This window comes from Melitaea cinxia, chromosome 8 (genome assembly GCF_905220565.1).
Source record: "Melitaea cinxia chromosome 8, ilMelCinx1.1, whole genome shotgun sequence".
NCBI lineage: Eukaryota > Metazoa > Arthropoda > Insecta > Lepidoptera > Nymphalidae > Melitaea > Melitaea cinxia.
The window spans coordinates 2,186,196-2,208,897 of record NC_059401.1 but is presented as its reverse complement, the minus strand read 5'-3'; the positions used below and the strand labels follow the sequence as shown (position 1 = coordinate 2,208,897).

Below are 22,702 nucleotides of genomic sequence, written 5' to 3'. Positions count from 1 at the left end.
CAGGGCATTGGATTATGAGAATCTCGTTCGGCACACTCTCATAATATCTGCCAAAGACAATGGAAGCCCGCAACTGAGTGCTAATTTGACGCTCTCAGTGGACGTTCAAGATGTCAATGACAATGCTCCAATTTTCGAACATGATACTTATAGTGCAAGCGTTTTAGAATCAGATGCTGTAAAAACTAAGGTAAGTCGATACATTGGTTTTAATAGAAATCTGGATATACGTATTTCAAGAATATTTTTTTTTATGACAACTTTCATTTCGAAAACAGGTATTTCGATTTTAATTTAAGAAAAACTTCTTAGACTTCAAAATTCGTCAATTAATTTCATAATTACGCGATAGATAATTAGCAATCAAAATCATCAATGATAGTTTATCTCTAATTAACCTTTTTTCATTCTCACGGCAACCTATTGATAATAATCGATAAAAAACACTTAAGTAAAACAAGTTCCCGATATTGGTTTAATTTGCGTGAATAGGTTTTTTGTAAAAAAAAGTCACAGTTCGTCATTTATCTTCGTGAGAAATCGCTTGAATTATTCAGTACCTTAAGTTATATTGTATCATTTAAAATGTTTTCTATAAAATTTTATTTAAAGAACAATTCCTTTCCAGATTTTAGAAATACAAGCTATAGACAAGGACACCGGTAACAATGCGCGCATAACCTATCGCGTCGTATCTGAGAATAATACAAACGAAGAGCATTTTAAAGTTCAGCCGACCACGGGCTGGGTGTACCTCGCTAAACCTCTCGATAGAGAGACGATAGCTAAACACAAAATGACAATAATAGCTACAGACAATGGTATCCCGCCGCTGTCAGCGACTGCCAGCCTTATTGTCAATGTGGTAGATGCTAATGATAATGATCCAGTTTTTTCGCAAAACGGCTATGAATTTTACGTTGAAGAGAATCAAAAGGCTGGTGCGTTCGTTGGAAAGATATCAGCGACTGATGCAGATTTGGAAGATAATGCGGCAATTAAGTACAGCTTGTTTCCTTCTAATACGAGCTTTCTTGTCAATCCTATTACAGGTAAGATATTAATTACTATACTTACTGCGCTTTAAGATAAACCCAAATAAATATTACATCAGCTACAATGACTAAAATACTTTTTTTTTTTCACAAATATATTACAAAACAAAAATTCAAGAAAACAACGGCATGCATTCAAAGACTTTACACCAATCTTTCTAAGTACAAAGACATATCGTCTCACAAAAAGGTTGTAATTAAGATGACGTAACTCATACGACATTTTGTTTAAAACAATGCGGTATACCGTAACTTCAACGAGCATCCTCATTACTGTTTGATCAGTCCAAGAATTATCCCTGCAGTCAACCACTCTACTATGTTTAACTAGTCGGTACCTTTGAAAGTTAAAACCCGAAGTATGTTTTGACTTAAGACTCGTCGACTAAATAAATATACTTAAAATAAACAAAACTGCATTAATACCTGCACAATTTAAAGCAATAGGGAGCAGCCTGGGGAATGTTTGTCGACCGTCTCATGAATATCGTTTTCGATTATGTATTCTTGGAATCTTTTCATTGTATTTTAAACTAATATTCGAAGGACAAAAAAAAAAATAACATCGATTTGCTTAACCCGTTAAATGTTTATATTATATATACGTCAATTAAATATCCATATGTGGAATACCTTGTTACATAATTACAGTAATAGGCTCGCTTTTCGTGACCAGTTCTAATTTTATTCGTATATCGATGGTGGGCTAATAAAAGAGGAGTTATTCGTTATTACCTCTAACTGACTGATCAATGGTGGGGCGTTCTATCTCAATTTGGCTTATCAGCGATCGACACCCCGCAAGCTAGTTAGCGCATCTTTAGCGAGCGAACCCCTATGCAAATCGGTAAATCATTGCCACTGACAACTGTATGCAGTCGGTACCAATTCAAATTTCAACAGGTGGTTTTTCGGTGGGCAACACTCAGCCTCTTATGTCCATAATCGTTCGTGACTTGTTTGTTTTATTCGTCGGCGTTTCAAAGACTGCGTTTGACGCCGTATTGAGGATACTTGAATCAATTCTTTATGCCAATTATTGAACGATTTCAATCCGTACGGTAAATTTTACTTATACATATTTATGAATATTGTTTTCGGTGTTTCATACATGACTGTCATATAGCTCAAGCCGAAGACTAATTTGTGTATTTTTATTTTCATGCCTATCGTTGCAAATAATTATTTTACTGCATATAATAATTTTACATGAATTATATTTCCCGAAAAGTATACAAAACGAATATATGTATACAAACTAAAAAGTAACCATAAAATAAGAAATTAAATTCAAATATTACCATCTTTATTTACTTATATTAATACAACGTTGTCTAACAAAATTCTACAGATTTAATAAATCTTTGTTTTTATACCCTGTCACTAGTGGCAGATGCAGTAAATAATACGCGTCAAATACAAGTTATAAACGTCGTTGCAAGCGCATTTGCCTTGACCCACCATTAACTATTATTAAAATATTGCTTTGTAGGAGCCTCGCGATTCTCTCCCATGTTTTGTTGCGAGCCTCACCATGCCAGATACTGTCGTCGAGTATTTAATGTTCATACGTTACAAATGTACGTGTAGGACGTACACGTTCAACCCGTTCGGTTGACGGATAATCTTTTATTTTTACATGTTTTGATATGAATTATCTTGTGTAGATCGGTTTGATTTAAATTAATTCTATTTCATAATTTAAATGAAATGTTCACATTATAATATCAGTGATAGATAAAAGATCAACAATACAAATTGATTTGCTGAATATTAGATAAATTCCTGCATTACAGTTTATGACGATGCAACATATTCGATTTCATTCTTCCTTTCCTTTCTTTGTGATTTGTAATCCAATCAACAGCCTATGATGCTTTAAAATCAGTATAAATATTAACTCATTACATCATTACAGCCTATACAGTCCACTGCTGGACATAGGTCTCCACAAGTTCACGCCAAAAACAACGTGAACTCATGTGTTTTGCCCATAGTCACCACGCTGGGCAGGCGGGTTGGTGACGCTGCTGCCCGTCTTCGGCCTGTGTATTTCAAAGCCAGCAGTTGGATGGTTATCCCGCCATCGGTCGGCTTCTTAAGTTCCAAGGTGGTTGTGGAACCTTATCCCTTCCCTCCTATCCCTTAGTCGCCTCTTACGACACCCACGGGAAGAGAGGGGATGGCTATATTCTTTAGTACCGTAGCCACACAGTACCTAGTAAATAGTAGTAAATATTAACTAATTGATACTTATAATTGTTTTGAGTTCCTTAAATATATCGAAATTGTAAGAAAAATAACTTACGATTTAAATTATGATGGCGTCATAATTTATAAGTTATACTATTTTCCTAACCACAAGTACGAATATTATGGTTTTACAATTTAATTTACAATTATTAATTACTAAATTTGTTACAGGTGTTATAACTACAAAAGAAATTTTAGACAGAGAGTTCAAAAACTCATATTCATTGTTTGCTGAAGCAAGAGACCAAGGTTCCCTTCCTAGATCAAGCAGAGTTCCAATTTCGGTTAAAATCACTGACGTCAATGACAACTCGCCAGAAATAATTGACCCCCGTGAAGATGTAGTCAGTGTTCGAGAAGAACAACAGCCTGGGGCAGAAGTAGCAAGAGTAAAAGCCATTGACAGAGATAATGGAGTAAACGCTACAGTGGTGTATTCTATTTTAAATGAAAGAGACATGGAAGGGTTTGGTGTTTTCGTAATTGATTCAAACACTGGCGTTATCAAAACAAGTACCGGTAATTAAATATTTTATTACTATTTTCATATAAAAATTTTCTTTCTATAAACTAAGCATTAAATTTAACATTTATTACAGTTCTTGATCACGAAGAAAGATCCATATATCGTCTAACTGTAGCAGCTACAGATGGAGGGCTTCCACCAAGACAAACTGTACGACAGCTGAAAGTAGAAGTATTAGATTTAAACGATAATCGACCTACATTTACAAGTTCAAGTCTATCTTTCAAAGTAAGTATAAAACTAATATAATGTTGAAATGAAAAAAAAAAAAACTATTATCCCATAAACTATAATCCATAATTATTTTAAATATATATACTTGATTTATAATTTGTGTTTAACTTTTGTTTTGTAGGTCAAAGAAGATGCGAAAATTGGTCATATAGTAGGTGTAGTTGCATGCTGTGATAGCGATTTGAGTGAAAATATAATAAACGGTGACGATGAAAGACAAATTTCCTACTTACTCATGTCTCTTACATCTGATTACTCTCCTGGTACATTTGAAATTGACAGACGAACTGGATCTTTAGTTGTCGCAAGACAATTAGATAGAGAAATACAAGATGAATACAGACTGGAAGTAAGAGCGTTAGATACATCGGCAACAAACAATCCTCAAAGTAGTGCTGTCACTGTTCGTATTGAAATTGTTGATATAAACGATAATTCACCACAATGGGCTGAAGATCCGATCAACATAGAAGTCTCTGAAATTACACCTATCGGTACCATTATTTACAACTTCACTGCTCAAGATGCAGACGCTGGTCCTAATGGCGAACTAAATTATCATATAATATCTACTCTACCAGTTAACAAGAATGTATTTCAATTGGACTCTCTTACTGGTTCTCTAAAATTAACTTCACCACTCGATTACGAAACTTTGAAAGAATATTGGCTAGTTATTGAAGCTGTCGATCTTGCAACTAATATATCAGAGAGAATGGTAACATCAGTGACAGTTCATGTATCTATTATTGATGCAAATGATAATACACCTAGTTTTGTATCAGCAAGTAAAGTGTCAGTCACGACAAATACTTTATCGGGCATTCTATACCAAGCTTTAGCTGTTGACACAGATTCTGGTGATAATGGAAAAATATCGTATTACATATCTGGTGGAAATGACCACGCTTATTTTTCAATAGAGTATGATACCGGTAAACTTACTTTAGCAAAGAAGTTTTCTTCAGATGTAGCAAGAGTAAGACCCGGTCAATATAAATTAAATTTAACTGCTTCCGATCACGGAGTTCCATTTCCCAGACAAAGTCATATGACATTGGTCTTAAATTTACAAGAGTCGACAAACGTACCTCCAAGATTTACTGATTCATACTATAGAGCTAATATTAGCGAAGATATTCGACCCGGTAGTTTTGTAACTAGACTTTCAGCAAAGTCATCAAAAGGTAACACAGGTATGTTCTTTTGTTATTATAACACAAATATAGTTACTATTTACAGTTAACTAGTCACTATTCCTGGAGAACAAAATAATAATATAAAATAATGTTTTATATTTATTACAGGCAACCTAAGCTACATGATACCATCAGGGGTAGCTGGTGATAAATTTGCAATTGATGAACGTCTCGGTACCATCACCATTAAAACTAAAATTGATAGGGAAGAAACAGATCAATACATTTTTCCTGTATACGTTACGGATTCAAGTACTTTTCAATCTACAACCAACTTCGATGTTGCTACCGTGTTGATCAGTATTTTAGATGTAAATGATAATCCACCAACATTTAAACAAGGATCTTGTTACACATTGACAGTGCCTGAAAACAACGAACCTGAGGTGATACACACAGTTGCAGCAACAGACAAAGATATCGGGGCTAATGGAATTATTACATACAGTATAATTTCTGGCAATAATGGAAATAAATTCGCAATTGATGCTACAACAGGTAACCTCACAGCAAAAACCCTAGATAGAGAAACTCAGTCGAGGTATGACTTAACGATATCTGCTTATGATCACGGTTCACCAGTGGCACTACAAGGATCTTGTAATTTGACTATAATTGTTGAAGACCAGAATGACAATGATCCTGTTTTTGACACAGGACATTATTCTGCTGCAATTTCAGAAGATGCACCTATTGATACCTCAATTATTAAAGTAAGAGCCACCGATGCAGATTTAGGCTACAATAAGCGAATCGTCTATTCGCTTGCAAATGAAAGTCAAGGACTATTTAGAATAGATAATAAGACTGGCATTATTTTTACTACGGGGTAAGTGTTAATTATAGATTTTAAAATTATGTTAAAAAAATATAAAAAATGCATATCATTATTTGTTAAAACAATTTTTATAATTTTCAGACATTTTGATCGAGAAAAAACAAATAGTTATCGTTTTGATGCCGTTGCAACTGATCAAGGGCGATATGTAGCACGGTCACAGAGAGTCTCAGTAGAAGTTACAATAAATGATGTCAATGATAACAAACCGATATTTACAAAATATCCATTCAAAGAGCAAATAGCCACATTAACTCCGCCAGGACAAAGTTTGATACGAGTTTCAGCTAGTGATAACGATATAGGCACTAATGCTGAAATACTTTTTGAACTTTTGGACACATCTAATCATAAATTTCGTATAAATCCGACTACAGGGGTTCTAACGGCTACGCAAAGTCTAGCAAGTGAAAATGGTAAATTAATGCATTTGAAGGTAATAGCTAAAGATAAAGGCAACCCACCGCAGAGCTCAATAGGCCTTATCGAATTACGTGTGGGAGATTCTTCTGACCAAACACAATCTCTTAATTTCCAAAATTTCACGTATAATGTTACGATCGAAGAAAATTTACAATATGGAAAAGAAATTTTACAAGTGACAGCACTAAGAAGTGACGGACGTAGGCAAAGAATAATTTATGAATTCGGAAATGGAAATGAAAATTGCGCATTTGAAATAGATTCTAATACCGGTGTTATACGAATTAATAACTCTGCAAATTTAGATTACGAATCTTATTCAGGACCAAAACGGGAGCTGGTGGTTGTAGCTCGCACAGAAAGTGCTCCCATTTTATATGGCTATTGCAATGTAATTGTTAATCTTTTGGACCAAAACGATCACGCGCCTAGGTTTACGCAACAACAATATATAGCGAATGTCCTCGAAGGGAATACAAAGGGCGAGTTTGTTGTTCAATTATCCGCTAATGACGACGATCAAGGGGCAAATGCAAGAATACTTTATCATATCGTTGATGGCAATCACGATAATGCCTTCATAATCGATCCAGCATTTTCAGGCAAGGTAAAAACTAACATAGTACTCGATAGAGAGATAAGAGAGACATATAAACTAACAGTTATTGCAACTGATGAAGGCAATCCGCAAATGACAGGGACAGCTACGCTGAGAATAAATGTCGTTGACGTTAATGACAATCAACCGACATTCCCACCGCCAAATGTCATCTCTATATCAGAAGGTACGTTTCAATGTTTAGCACCTGTTTACATATTCGTTTTTAAAAAATGTGGTAGAGCGCCTTACCGGCTTTTCGATATAAATTGGTAGAATAAAAAGCGCTTTACAAAGAGGCAAGCATTTTACATAATTTGTATCCTTGACTCCGCGGCTGGCTTACGACTTTCCGATTCCAGCGCCGAGATTAAATAAAAGAGACTCCTTTAGGATCAATATTTATTGGATGGTATTACATTTTTTTCGAGTGCATGTTTTACTGGTGCCTCCCCGAACAACGGTCCGTTCTCTTTTTATTTCTTTGTTTTTATATCATTGTACTGCGGCCGTGTTTTGTTTTAGAGACTTTTATTTTGCGAACCCTTAAAGTGGCAGTCAGAGTAGCGTCTGCGTTTATAGCGGTTTTTTTTATATTTTTTTATTTAACCTTTTACAGGAGCGGAAGTTGGTTCGGTACTTACATCTGTTACTGCAAATGATGTTGACACATATCCAGCTCTGAAATATGCGATTGTCGAGGGAGATAACACTTTTTCAATAGACAGATATAGTGGGAAGATTGTTTTAAACAAGCCACTTGATTATGAAAGCAAAAAAGTTTATGAAGTCGATATAAGCGCATCTGATAGTGCACATGTTGCAAAAACGACTCTAACCATTAAAGTAATTGACGTTAATGATAATACACCGATTTTCGATGATATATCTTATAATAGAGTGCTTCCTGGTAAGTGTTTACTTTATTAATAAATCAATTAACATTACAATACTTCGTAAGTAACTGCACTGGTATAATATGAATTTATTATATTAGTTTATAAGTGGTTATTTTAATTGCATTAATTTTTTTTGTGTTGTATTTTCAATAAAAACCTAAAATATTATATTTTATTTTCTCCAATTCCAGAAGGCAGTGGAACGATAGAAATCGGTTCAGTGAAAGCGAAGGATAAAGATAATGATGACAATGGGAGGATATCATACTCTATCGCTCAACCAAGTCCTGGCTACTACATTGACGCCGATTCCGGGGTTCTGTACGTAAACTATAGTGCCTTACCACCTCATCGAAGTGATGCTCAATTGGCAGTGATTGCAACGGACAATGGGAAACCAAACCGCAGCGCCATGGCATCAGTTAGGATCAGTACTGGCGCTTCTTCTGAAATCAAACCCTTTATCGGACAAGATACCTACAGGTAATTTTTAAGCAGTTAATAAAATTGAATATATACATAATACTCAATTATAAAAATGTCATAACTTTCTACTCTTCTATTTCATTAATATTATATATTAAATAGTTAAAATGTATGTAAGGTAATAATTATATTAGATATATTATGAATAAATTTGTAGTATGCTATTAATATTTCTTTTTAACATTACAAGTTCCTATGTAAACAATATTGTCAAAAATATGTAAGTATTATTGTATGAATTGGCACAACTTAAATATTAATAAAAACACCTCTTAATTCCAGAATCACTGTCAATGAAGATACGGAGAAAGGTTCATCACTTCTTCAAATCGGCGGAATTAACGACGTCCTCAAGCGATACAATCTCGACTTTCAGATTATATCAGGAAATGAGGCGGATGCTTTTGACGTGACGGCAGAGGGTGCTTTGATACTCGTAAACAGATTGGATAGAGAAGTGCAAGATTCATACGTTCTTGGCTTAGCTGCTGTGGAGCCAGGAAAGACGTTGTCTTACAATCAAAACAAGACGTCAATTTTAATATTTGTTACTGTAGCAGACGCTAATGATAACGCTCCTATATTTTCGATAAACGATGTTGCACTTACTGTCAGTGAAAATGTGAAAATTGGCCACACACTTACTCAACTTACCGTAACTGATGCCGATTTATATGGAACACCAAACTCAGCCATTATTTTCAACATCACATCTGGGGACGACGAAAATTATTTCTATGTGCATCCAACTACTGGTATTTTGACTGTTAATAAAACTCTTGATTACGATACAGGAAAACCAAAGTATAAGTTAGTAATAGTTGCTTGCGATCAAGGCAGTTCATGTCTTTGTAACGCTGCTTATATAGATGTAGAAATTCTCGACGAAAATGATAATATACCCACATTCCCCGTAAGTGAGTATTTCGAAACAATAGGGGAAAACGAACGTGTTGGAACATCGGTATTCACAGCAAGAGCTACAGATCTTGACAGAGGCAAATATGGAAAACTAAATTACTCCATAGTTCCATTGTCTACAAATTACAATAGAAACGATGACTCCTGGAAAATGTTTCAAATAGATTCCACAACAGGCCTTGTAAATACTAATGCGGTATTTGACTACGAACAAAAGAATAAATATGAGTTTTCAATTAAATCATCTGATATGGGCGGCAAAAGTTCTACAGTAAAAGTAAGAATTGACATAGAAAGTCGTGATGAGTTTTATCCTCAGTTTACTCAGAAAACATACAATTTCGGTGTCCCAAAATCTGGGTCATTACCAGCCGGGTACGTTATCGGACAAGCGACGGCAACAGACCGAGACAAGGGTATCGATGGTCGCATAGTGTATCAGCTTTCAACTTCACATTCATACTTTAAAATTAATAGAACCACAGGCGTAATTATTTTGAAAAAGAAAGTTGAATCTGTTAAAAATTTATTTGGATCCGATAAATCAATAAGTTTAGTGGTTACAGCCAGCTCGGGACGGCAAGGATCTCTTACGAATAAAACTGCAGTTGAGATATTACTTGATCCTCTAGCAGTTGTCTCCGACAACACAAATCTAATTAATGACACATCTGTTGCACAGAGTAGTGGTCTTTCCGATTGGGCATTAGGTTTATTAATTGCATTTATATTTATAATTATAATATTCGCAGCGGCATTTTTATTTTTACATATGAAAAATAAAAGACATAAGAAGGTAAATAAGCCCGGCCTTAGTTCTGAAGGAGTTGGAGCTTCAAACAGTTATGTAGATCCAAGTGCCTTTGATACAATTCCTATACGAAATACTGGTCCAGTGAATTCTGCCAATCAATTTGCTCCTCCGAAATATGATGAGATACCTCCATACGGAGCACATACAGCAAGCTCTAATTCAGGGGCAGCAACGACTTCCGAATTATCTGGTTCTGATCAATCTGGATCGAGTGGCCGTGGATCGGCAGAAGATGGTGAAGACGGAGAAGATGAGGAAATAAGAATGATAAATGAAGGACCATTACAAAGAGAGTCAGGTATACATAGACAAGCAAACGGTGTCGATGATGACAACCTTTCAGATGTTTCTGTCCATAACACTCAAGAATATTTAGCTAGATTAGGTATCGTGGACACTGGTACCGGTGGAGGAGCATCGACCTCATCCAGAAGGTGTTCGGAAAATGTTGGTAACAAAGATACCATGTTACATCATGGCCCAATAGATACTATGCATATATTCGACGAAGACGGTTCACATGAAAATGATATAACAAATTTAATTTATGCTAAATTAAATGAAGTTACTGGAAGTGAACGAGCTAGCAGTGCCGATGAAGCAAGTGCAGCAGTTGATAGAGCTATGGCTCTAGGAGCTTTTCCAAGTGCATCGGGAGATAACACCGCTGTACCCACTGCTGGTCCATCTATGACAGGAAGTCTCAGCTCCATTGTTCATTCAGAAGAAGAATTAACCGGAAGCTATAATTGGGATTACTTACTTGATTGGGGGCCGCAATATCAACCTTTGGCGCATGTTTTCTCTGAAATAGCTCGATTAAAAGACGATGCTGTGTCATTGCAAAGTGGTAATAGTGGTGCATCGAGTGCTAAAAGTAAAGGGACGTCAATATCGGGTGGTAAAAGTGTCCCTCCACCTTTACTTACTACAGTAGCGCCTAGAAGCTGTCCTGCCCCATCCTTATCTTGCAGACAACCACAACATCTACTACCAAGATCACCTATTAGTCACGATGTCCCTGGTGGATTTTCCGCTGCTGCTGCTATGTCACCATCATTTTCCCCGTCCCTTTCACCTTTAGCCACTCGATCGCCATCTATGTCACCACTGGTAGGGCCAGGCCTTCCACCTGTGCCAGGAGGTAGAAAACCTCCGCACTCCACCATGAGAATGTAACGTAGTCTATTTTTTGTATTAATAAAACTGTACATAATTTAGTACTTGACTGTTTTGCCTTATAAGTATTGTTTAAATAGTATTTATTGATTACCGATGTAATCGGATTAGTGTCTTTATTATAGTTTAGCATCATTTTGTGCATGTTATTTGTATTTTACTCTCCTGGATGTGCTCAAAGTGATTATAAGCGCTTTACCGATTTTACGGTAAATGTAAATAATGTCTTCATTCGGGTCATAACTTTAATTGTACATATTAGTTTGTATATTATAGTGCCTTGTAAAGAAAATGAAATGAAGACTGCCATTTTATAATAGCGTATAAAACAAACGAAACAGCTTTACTGTAAGCTATAAGGTTATTCTTAGAAGCAATTTTACTGTAAGCTTTACTTTATATTCGAAACAATATATTTTCATTATTGCAAAACGAAATCATCGATGCAATACTATGAACTTTTATCTTTAAGACAATATTCTGTGGCTCCACGATAGTATCAGATATATGTAGAACTATTATGTACTGTGATTTTCGTTTAAGTATCGAAAACGCCTTTAGGTGCTCGATTTGAAATAATTTGATAACTATCTTGTCTAATGTAAATTGTATTTTTATTAAAATATCAAATTATTTCAGATTAAGCTGATACTATTTGTATATAACTATGTTTAAGTTACAAACGACTGTCCAAGATGTTTAAAGAAAATTAAACAAAATTGTAAAATTGATCATCGTTTTTATTTCTGTGATAATAATCGCGAGAATCCCATATGAAATATTTTTTAAACATTACATCTATATTACTGCTAACGTCTCGATATGAAGAGACGCTGAAAACGTATATTATAATGAACCACATATCACAGTTGGATCTAACGCTACTTATAAATGAATTATTTCAATACAGGGCTCATAAATATAACATAGAAAATAAATCCAAATATTTAGCACCAATATTCAAACAGTAAATCTCAAGTGTTAAGTTTTGACGTTTTACAAGATTATAAAATTGATATCATAAACAATTTTGAAAAATAAATGAAATAAAAGATACCAACGTAAGTTCCAGTTAACTACAAGGCCGATACATATATGTCTATTTAAAGTAAAATTATTCCATTAATTAAAATACAATAATAATACACTTAATCTACAAATGCTATGCATCAACAATACAAACGGTCGAAACTTCTCCTTTATTAAGCAATACGAAAATCAACTTTGAAGGATGTTCTGATGTCACTAAAAATTAATCAAAATGAAATAACTGTTTATTTTATCAAATGTTTCATTTGCAAAATAAATAAATTTAATAAATATTTGGTGTAACAGAATCCAATCATTACAGTGATAAAAATGATTAATTATTAAAAATACCTATATTTACTGGATTTAATTTTATCTATCGTGCATCAGAATTTCTGTCTAAATAACTTAAAACATTTAACAAAGATGGCATATTTGGAATAGGTGAAGAATTAACAACTAATGATCCAACCCTATAATTTATTGATATAGGCGTCAAGATTACTGCTATTAAAAAATTGGTACTGATCTATTTCGATAAAGGATATTCTAAATTTAGTATTATTCTACTATACTATACTATATTGAAATTGATTATGGCACAGTCTACATATAGTCAGCTTTTTGTATTTTATACGAAATATAAATAATTAAATGTATGCTATTTTAGGCCGAGGTATAATTTATTGAAAGGGATAGTTTAACAACTGAATATCGTAAATTTTTTAATGGATATCTGAATTCATCGTCATGACAATTTTGAAAAAAAAAAATTGAAATATTCTGAAGATGTCGGTGTAAATGATTGACATATTAAATCCCATAAACATTTCATGTTAATCAAATTCTACTCTTATAAATAATACAATATTTGTCGTTTTACCAATTATTCTCCAAGACCGAACTGTTTGACAATTATGTCTTATAATTCGCTTCAGCCTGTAACATCCCACTGCTGGGCATAGGCATCTTTCCCCATGTAGGAGAAGGATCAGAGGTTAATCCATCACGCCGCGCCGCTGCAATGCGGGTTGGCAAATTTAATATATATTATCTACTGTGAGATCACTATCAGATGTGCATGATATCAAGCGGGACCGACGGTGCGACCGTAGGCTTAACGTGCTTTCCGAGGCACGGTCTTATAATTAGTAGACAAATTTCTTTTCATTCTCTATCTTACTAATTCGTAATCTGATTGACTCATTTTTTGATTTTGCTGGAAATTTTAAACACCGATTACAAAATCAAATAATGCATGCTTCGCTATCTTTACAGCTGTTTTAAATATATCGTGCATTTTTATAACGTGATTTCATATTGTGAGCAATCTTTATTGACAATTTCCTACGAATAGGTAAAAATTAATCTTAACTATGGTTTCATTTTCTTAAAATACTAATAACATGATAATTCTATAACAGCTATTATTCCTTATTGATCAGCTGGTGAAAACTTCCACCAACTGAGGATTTGGTTATATTTTGAAAAGAAAAAATGTTTTTAAATATATATAACAATAAAAAATTGGTGCATGTCATTTTAGATGATCATTTAAAAATTGACGAGAATACTAAAAGTAATGAAGGTGAAGTGATACATGATGTGGTTGGTGGTAATAATAATATAATTGTTTACATTTTTGGTAAATAATACGTATTTCCTGTAAAGTTAAAATTAATACAAATATTAATAATACTAAAGTTGAACTATATCCTATTAGTGTTGTGTAAATGCATGTCGACAATGACGTCATCGGAAGCAATTGACTTTTTAGGCGTTATGATACCTATCTCCACTTCCGTGTTCGATGTCGGCAAGCCATTGGGGAGTGACGGATCCTGAAATATAAGTTTTTTTTTTTTTATTATAATCAATTAAATTTTACAATTGTTGCACTAATTAGAATAAATACTTTATCTAGCTTTGATAATAAGCTTATGAGATTTAAGTAAAAATACCAGGTTTAGAAATTTTAACGTCGTCATAAATTATGATGTGGATTTTTATTTTTTATGAAAATATACAAAGACCAATTAAGCAAAACGTACCTATATACCTACTATTCAAGAAATTGTTAATTTTTTTTTTTACTATTTGTAATATTTTTTGACTAGCCCGTTGGCGCAGTGGCGTAGTTGGCGTAGCAGAAATAAATAATCAAAAAAAAAAACAAAAATAGTTTATTTAACTGTAAAGACACACGTTACATAAAATGAACAGTGAATCCCACACTAGGCAATGCCTGTGTCGTGGGATTCAACAACACAAATAAATAATTACCAGGCGTAGTCCGGATTAAGAAGATAATAAGTATAATCGCTATAACAGTCGGCTGTTTCCTATAACACAAGCAGTATGATGCTTTCCTTAGCAACAGACGACTATATGAAAATATAAAAAAAAGCCTTACTACGTTTCCTCAGAGATATTATTCATATAATCAAACACCTAAGAAAAAGAAGATAAACGACTACATTTTTTTGATGTTATTGCTCTTACAACGATTGAGATTTAGTATTTTTATAGATCATCACATTTAGTAAAGAACCTATTAAATTATATACATAATAAATCTCACCATGGAAGCAGCATCACAAGCCATTAGCTCATTCTTGGACAGATGTTCCACAACCGCCGCTGCGTAACAGTCGCCCAACATGTTATTAGTGGTTCTAATACGATCCCTGAAAGATTACCAAAAACAAAATAAACCAGATGGACTAATGATTTATACTACCAATATCTTAAAGCCTTTGTAGGCCTCCTACCTACAATAAAACGTCTACACCTTCACGTGCATTGTACCTAATTTTGTCTTCAAAATTGAGGACAAAAAAAAAACAAAAAAAATCTTGTTTTACTAATTATTCATTTTTAATGACAAAATTACTCACTTTACTACTTACTGATACTTTCTAACATTTCTTAAAAATCTAATAAGGCCTAGCCCTAGGGCTAGGTTATAGCTTCTTTAAGAGCATAATGAGCCAAGATATTAAAAAGAGAATATTTCTTACAAATAGAAATAGTAATTTTGTAGTAACAGCAATAAACGACGTGATTTCCCTCGAGACTTCAGCATATATTTTTGTATCAGACATTTATTATGTAAATTATATTCATTGTATATTAAATATATTATACAATTTAAGTAAAGTAAGGACTAATGTGTTATTTCTTAGCAAAATTTGAATCATAGATGATAATGCGCCTTTACAAACTTATTAGCAAACTCACTGTTATAGTATGCTTGTGGCTAACAACGTACGTGCTTTACAATCCCTCGTAATTTCAAGATTGGTATTTAGATTTGTCAATTGTCTGTGATTTCAGCCTATTGCAGTCCACTGCTGGACATAGCCCTCCCCAAGTTCGCGCCAGACAGAGAATATAGATTTACTAATAGATAATAAGTTTTCTCAAAATATTCGATGTACAGAATTGGTATCTCTACATATAATCTATATCTATAATAATATATATAAAAGCGAAAGGTCACTCACTCATCACGAAATCTCCGAAACTATAACACCTACAAACTTGAAATTTGGCAGGTAGGTTTCTTATAAGACGTAGGCATCCGCTAAGAACGGATTTTACGAAACTCGACCCCTAAGGGGGTAAAACGGGGGTTGGAAGTTTGTATGAAAGTCCTATGTTTTTGAAGTAAGAGACTTGAAATTTAAAATGTATGCTCTATAGATAATGAGAAGGTGTCCAAATAATGTATCTTTAGAATTCAACTCCCTTTTGGGGTTAAAACGGGGCATGGTAGGTTGACTCACTCATCACAAAATCTCAGAAACTATAACACCTACAAACTTGAAATTTGGCAGAAATGCCCTTTATAGGGCGTAGACATCCGCTAAGAAGGGATTTTACGAAATTCGACCCTTAAGGGGGTAAAACGGGGCTTGGAAGTTTGTATGAAAGTCCCATGTTTTTGAAGTAAGAGACTTGAAATTTAAAATGTGTGCCTTATAGATGATGCGAAGGTGTCCAAATAATGTGTCTTTAGAAATCAACTCCCTTTTGGGGTTAAAACGGGGGATGGTAGATTTACTCACTCATCACGAAATCTCCGAAACTATAACACCTACAAACTTGAAATTTGGGAGATAGGTTCCTTTTACGGCGTAAACATTCGCTAAGAATGAGTTTTATGAAATTCGACCCCTAAGGGGGTAAAAAGGGGGTTGGAAGTTTGTATGAAAGTCCTATGTTTTTGAAGTAAGAGACTTCAAATTTAAAATGTACGCTCTTTAGATAGTGAGAAGGTATCCAAATAATGTATCTTTAGAAGTCAACTCCTTTTTGGGGTTAAAACGGGGAATGGTAGGTTGACTCCCTCATTACGAAACCTCCGAAACTATAACAACTAAAAACTTGAAATTTGGCAAGTAGGTTCCTGATAGGGCGTAAACATCCGCTAAGAGCTGATTTTATGAAACTCGACCCTTAAAGGGATAAAACGGGGGTTGGAAGTTTGTATGAAAATCCTATGTTTTTGAAGTAAGAGACTTGAAATTTAAAATGTATGCTCTATAGATGGTAGAAAGGTAACCAAATAATGTATCTTTAGAAATCAACTCTCTTTTGGAGTTAAAACGGGGGATGGTAGGTTGACACACTCATTACGAAACCTCCGAAACTATAACAGCTACAAACTTGAAATTTGGCAGGTAGGTTCCTTATGGGGCGTAAACATTTGCTAAGAACTGAATTTACGAAAACCGACTTCTAAGGGGATAAAACGGGGGTCGGAAGTTTGTATGAAAGTCTTATGTTTTTGAAGTAAGAGACTTGAAATTTAAAATGTATGCTCTATAGATGGTGAGGAGGTGTCCAAATAATGCATCGTAATCTATATATATAAAAGAGAAAGGTCACTGACTCACTCATCACGAGAACTCGAAAACCGCTGGATGGTCTATCCATCCAGGTTGGACAAAGATAAAGTTTGGCAGGGATATAGATTATAGTTAGCAGACGTCCGCTAAGAACGGATTTTACGATATTCCATCGCTAAGGGGGTTTAATTGGGGTTGATAGTTTGTATGAAACATATACAGCCTGAAAATAAAACCAAAAATGTGGTGTATAGAGAGGTTTTATAAAAATAACTATTAAATTATACTAAATTGTGTCTTTTAAAAAGTTACTCAGTTTGATAAGCATTTTAAGTGACTGAAATAAAAAAATAATTTTCGTTTTTAAACATCTTAATAGTAATACATATCTTCATAACCACGAGGACGTAGTCACGGGCAACAGTAAGTGTATTATAAACAAAGTCCCCAAAAGTGTATGTGATCGATTCGCTCAAAATTTACTGAACGGATTTTCATGCGGTTTCACCATTGTAGAGGGCTCCACCATTGGCAAGAGGAAGGTTTAAGGAACGGCTAAGCCGATTTTGATGAGAGTTTCACTGGAAGTTTGCCGGCAAAACTTTGTGACACACTAATTTCAACGCGGGCAAAGCCGCGGGCACAGCTAGCATTATATAAATGTTACCAATTAAAAATATGCATTCCATCGTTTTGACCTGTATTTAGTTAAAATACTCAAATGTGTAACCTATAATACAATGCTAAAACGTGTTTTTTTTTTCATAAGTTATTGTCACTATGGCTATTTAATTGTAAAATAAATTAATCGAAACTTTACTATATAACTATAAACTAACGGGAAAAAAACCTTGACATTTTAAAAATCACATCTAATTCGAGAATAATACATCACTGCTGCGCTCATTGCCAACTGTTCTCAGTTGCTTGGATCGATCGTAACATTCATAACTCATATTTAGATTCAATAAAATTAAATAATTATATTCTGTGACTAATTAAATTTAAAGGTCATTATCAATTTTTACCGCGACTATGGGGAGGCCTATATGCAACAGTGGACTGCGAGAGGGTGAAATGATGATGAAATGATGATCACTTTTACAAGTCCTTAAAAGCAGTCTATCTATTGTAAAAAATTAGAAATAAATTGAAGGAATTTCTAATTCTCTTATCAGATACGTAATGAAGAATATAATATGACAAAAGTATAGGACAAAATAAACCAAAATAATACTGATATAGTACTATGAAAATTAATTTGACTGATACTTCTATTAAACAATTTCAAGATTTTTTTTATTGAAGGAAACTATCAAAAAGATAAAATAAAACATTGAAAATCAAATACACTTAAAGAGTTACTCTCGTATAGTAATAATACGCTTCAGCCTGTAATATCCCACTACTGGGCATAGGCCTCTTTCCCCATGTAAGAGAAGGATCAGAGCTTAATCCACCACGCTGCTCCAATGCGGGTTAGCGGATATATTCCCTACTATGAGTAACGATCGCTATCACGTGTACATGATAACAACCGGGACCGACGGCTTAACGTGCTCTCCGAGGCACGGTGGGAGACCCACAAGGACTGCACAAACACCCAGACCACGACAAACATCTATATGGCCAATACAAATGTTTGTCATGTGCGGGGATCGAACCCGCAACCGCCAGCGCAACAGTTACAATCCATGGCTGTAACCGTTGCGCCAACGCGGCGCGGCGGTAGTAATAATAGTAAGTCAGTTTAGTCATAGCCCAAATAGTACTTACACGAGCCAATCAACCGCGAATAGTAAAGAAACGTCGTGAGTGGGAGCGTCGACCGCCGCCAGGACCACCAGCAGCAGCACCATCGCCGCCGACGGCACGGACGCCGACGACACGGACGCGGCGGTCGACGTTAGACTGGAAACAGGAACAATATCGTTATACCATTTCTAAAACTATTACTTCCTCAACAGGAGCTCATGAAATAATTGAGACCGATGGTAGACCAAAAATGCTCAAGAACCAATATGAGGGTATAAGATATAATATTTAATATAGATAAAAATTTCTACAAACATGAATATTTATTACCAATCAACCAATCCCAATCCCCAATAACAATCAATTCTAGTCCTCTGCCCAAAGGTTGCCTGGAAGAAATCGCTGCTTTAGCGATAAGGCCGCCTGTTGCAACTAATGCAAATTTATTATTATTTTTTACCTCATTAAACTTATTTTACTCTTGTGTTGGTGTGCAAAAGTGTAAATAAATAAATAAAATAAATATTTGCGCTAAGTAAACTGTGAGTGTTGACGTTTGTGGGAACTATGTTCACCACTACATCAAACGGCTTACCTCTTTCTTTTAATTTTTATTAGAATGCTTAAGAAATATTATTTTGTTATTACTAAATAACAAAATGTCACTGAAATGGTATTTACGAGGCTTTGAAATTTTTTGATATGTATGAATAGTATTTAGTTACTTAAGTTTTAACTAAATTTTCTAAACCGCAGTGCAACAGTGTAGTGGATTAAGCTCTGCTTCCCCTACATGGAGAAGGAGGCCTATGCTCAGCAGTGGGGTGTTACAGGCCGAATCAGTCAATCAACTAAACTGTTGATAAAGTCAAAACCAACTTTCGAATTTCTAGTGGAGTTAGAAGAAGCGTGCACAGCTAAATTTTTAATTGTTGTCCTCTCTTTCTGCAGAGCAATGGCTTCTTTCTCCAATTCAACAGTAATGAAAAAGAAACTAACAATATAGCAGTGAGCTGCGCGAATCCCAGTCCCATACTATTCATCTGGCAGATAAAGACGCTTGCAACGGCGAGGAACAGCGCCGTGCCGTCCATGTTGATGTTACAGCCGATGGGCAGCACGAAACGCGTGATACGTGGGTCGATGCGCAGCGGACCCTCCATTGCGCGGAATGTCACAGGAAGGGCTGCGGCTCTAGAATCGAAAAGAAAGATGTACCTATGTCTAATACTGAACTATAATGTACACGTAAAAAAACATTATAATACTTAAACCATTGGTGATGTAATGAAGTTACAAGAAACAAAGTAATTTTTTTAACAAAAAGTTACGATAAGAAAAAACTTGAACCTAATTAAACTTTTGACTTTCTGGACACTGATAATAAAAGTGCTCTAAATAATTAGTATGTGTTTATTGCAAAATATATAAAAGATTTGTAATTAAAATATGTTTCTCTTATAGAAACTGCATCTATTGGATTCATTCAAATGAATCAAACTATTTTATTGTAATCTATGACTTTAGCCATCAAGTATCTTTCCTATCAAAGGAGAATCAAATTAATTTTCATAAGTACTAAAGTTACATAAATACAATTTACAATTACGCAAATTAACGTATATGTAACTTAAAACGTACAATTTAAAAACTCAGCAAAACGCTATTAACATACGTTGAAGCCGTAGCGGACGCAGTCAACATCGCCTGAGATAATCCCCAGTAGAACTTGTACGGGTTTCGTCTTAGGAATATGAAGTATATCAATTGCATCACAATTAACTGGTATAGGAATACTCCGATTGTGACCGTAGCGATGAACCAGGCTAGTTGAGACATTACTTGCCCTGGAAAGCAACAATTATCTTGTACAATAACCACTATGGAGATATAACCAGCAGCATAAATTAACTTAAAATAACTTCTAAAGAAACATCAAATTTTTAAATATTTTACAGTTAATTCTCTATCACGTAATAAGGTATATATTTATTACTAAGAGAAATAGTAACAATGCAGTGTTTGTAACATTATAAGCAAATTTTGCTAAAATACGATTAAACATTGAAATTGTAATTGATTAGTAAACAATGGAATGAAAGAACGAATACATTTATAAACATACCAACATTTGTAACTCCCAGTATTTTTCCAGCGATTACGCTGCTGACCCCGATCGGTGTAAACCACATTACTCCTGTCACCATTTTCATTATCACTTCGAAAATGGCTTGGAAGAAGTCAATTATCACTTTACCCTTCGGTCCTAAAGTACCCAACAAACTACCGAAGACAAGACAAAAGAACACCAGACCCAAGGTATTAGTGCCTGACCTGTAAATAGTAATTCCATTATTTACCCAAAAATAAATTACTTTAATTGGCGTTAGGATGTTTTTAATAAAGTTTTTAAGTTACCTGTATCTAATATCTCGAACTAGGACTCGGTAATTACCAGTGACATTTTCATTTTTCGGAAAATTTGTTTTAGTTTCCGTATAAACTGTATGCGCTTGTTGAAACGCAGCTTGTACAATGTTGTCCGGAAAAATGTTTCTGGAGTAAAATTTTTTAGTTAAGTTTCTATGTAATACTATCTATTTTCTACTAGATATTAAAAGCATTAAGAGTAATTTATATTTAAATAAAGTTATTTACGTGACATACACCCAACCAATTCAAAAAGCAAATTAACCTTTACAAGATAAAATTGAAATACATTAAAATTGAGACACAAAAAAAAAGAAATGGAACAAACCTTCCAATATCTAGAAGACTGTCTAAAATGCTGTGGTCCCTTTTGTTTTCAAAGGTAGCAATAGAATCATCTTTTAAGTCTGGTTGTCCGGGATGAATCAACATAGCCAGTGATATACCAAGGAATGCATTAAACATGGAAGTCAGTATGAAAAACAGCAATGTTCTCACAGCGATCTTTCCGCTCATCCGAGCATTTAAACTCGCAGAACCAGCAATGAGACTGGCAATTATAAGAGGCAAAATCATAAGCTTTAAAAGCCTCATGAATAATTCTCCCGGATACGATATAACCATTAACGCATCTGGACCAAGATTATAGGGACGAAGACCGAAACCTGTGAAAACCATTAAAACAACTTTATTTGAAACATCTACAGCCTATTTCGTTAAGAAAACATTATTTGAGCTAAGTTTGACATCTCATCTCTAACATCAAAATTAAAAGGAAGAAAAATTTACCAAGCCAATCTTTAGTCATGTTGCGTGTTTAATATATAAATGCTATCAACAAAACATTTTTAGAACAGTCTTCTAAGTTTTTTCATAATAACTTGAACACATATAATTTCTACTTTAATATAACAAGAAAATACTTAGATTATTTAATAAATTATCCTTAGCAAATGACTAACAGATGTATGTTAGTTTATCATAGGTATCATTAGAAGTCTTTTACTATCTAAAATCTTACTCACCAACTGAAATTCCAGCTAAAACTCCAGCCAAAGTGATCACAAGTAGAGTGTTGTCTATAAACCATTTCTTTACACCGGTGTGATCTACCACTGCCGTCCGGTCTTCTGTAGTCTTCGGGCCCCTATCTCCTGGGCCCATCTTCACGAACAGGTACTCTGAAAAGCGTTCACCTTTCTCCATTACA

At 34.5% G+C, this 22,702-nt stretch overlaps 2 protein-coding genes across 2 annotated transcripts in view; one reads left to right on the top strand and one right to left on the bottom strand.

Moving 5' to 3' along the window:
• The window catches only part of LOC123656091 (protein dachsous), a 25,638-nt gene extending 13,482 nt beyond the window's left edge, over nt 1–12,156 (top strand). The window contains exons 6-15 of the mRNA XM_045591814.1: nt 4–190; nt 629–1,052; nt 3,480–3,827; nt 3,908–4,062; nt 4,190–5,264; nt 5,376–6,096; nt 6,187–7,313; nt 7,746–8,036; nt 8,217–8,508; nt 8,794–12,156. Of these exons, the coding sequence (XP_045447770.1) occupies nt 4–190; nt 629–1,052; nt 3,480–3,827; nt 3,908–4,062; nt 4,190–5,264; nt 5,376–6,096; nt 6,187–7,313; nt 7,746–8,036; nt 8,217–8,508; nt 8,794–11,425 (7,252 nt within the window). The 3' untranslated portion in view covers nt 11,426–12,156. The remainder of the gene's footprint in view (nt 1–3; nt 191–628; nt 1,053–3,479; nt 3,828–3,907; nt 4,063–4,189; nt 5,265–5,375; nt 6,097–6,186; nt 7,314–7,745; nt 8,037–8,216; nt 8,509–8,793) is intronic.
• Nucleotides 12,148–22,702, bottom strand: LOC123656092 (excitatory amino acid transporter). Its single transcript, XM_045591815.1, has 9 exons — nt 22,518–22,702; nt 21,821–22,157; nt 21,481–21,618; nt 21,188–21,396; nt 20,738–20,909; nt 20,062–20,256; nt 19,084–19,218; nt 15,036–15,141; nt 12,148–14,295 (listed from the first exon to the last, which is right to left on the bottom strand). The coding sequence occupies exons 1-9, from the start codon at nt 22,696–22,698 to the stop codon at nt 14,164–14,166; spliced, it is 1,605 nt and encodes a 534-aa protein (XP_045447771.1). The 5' UTR covers nt 22,699–22,702; the 3' UTR covers nt 12,148–14,163.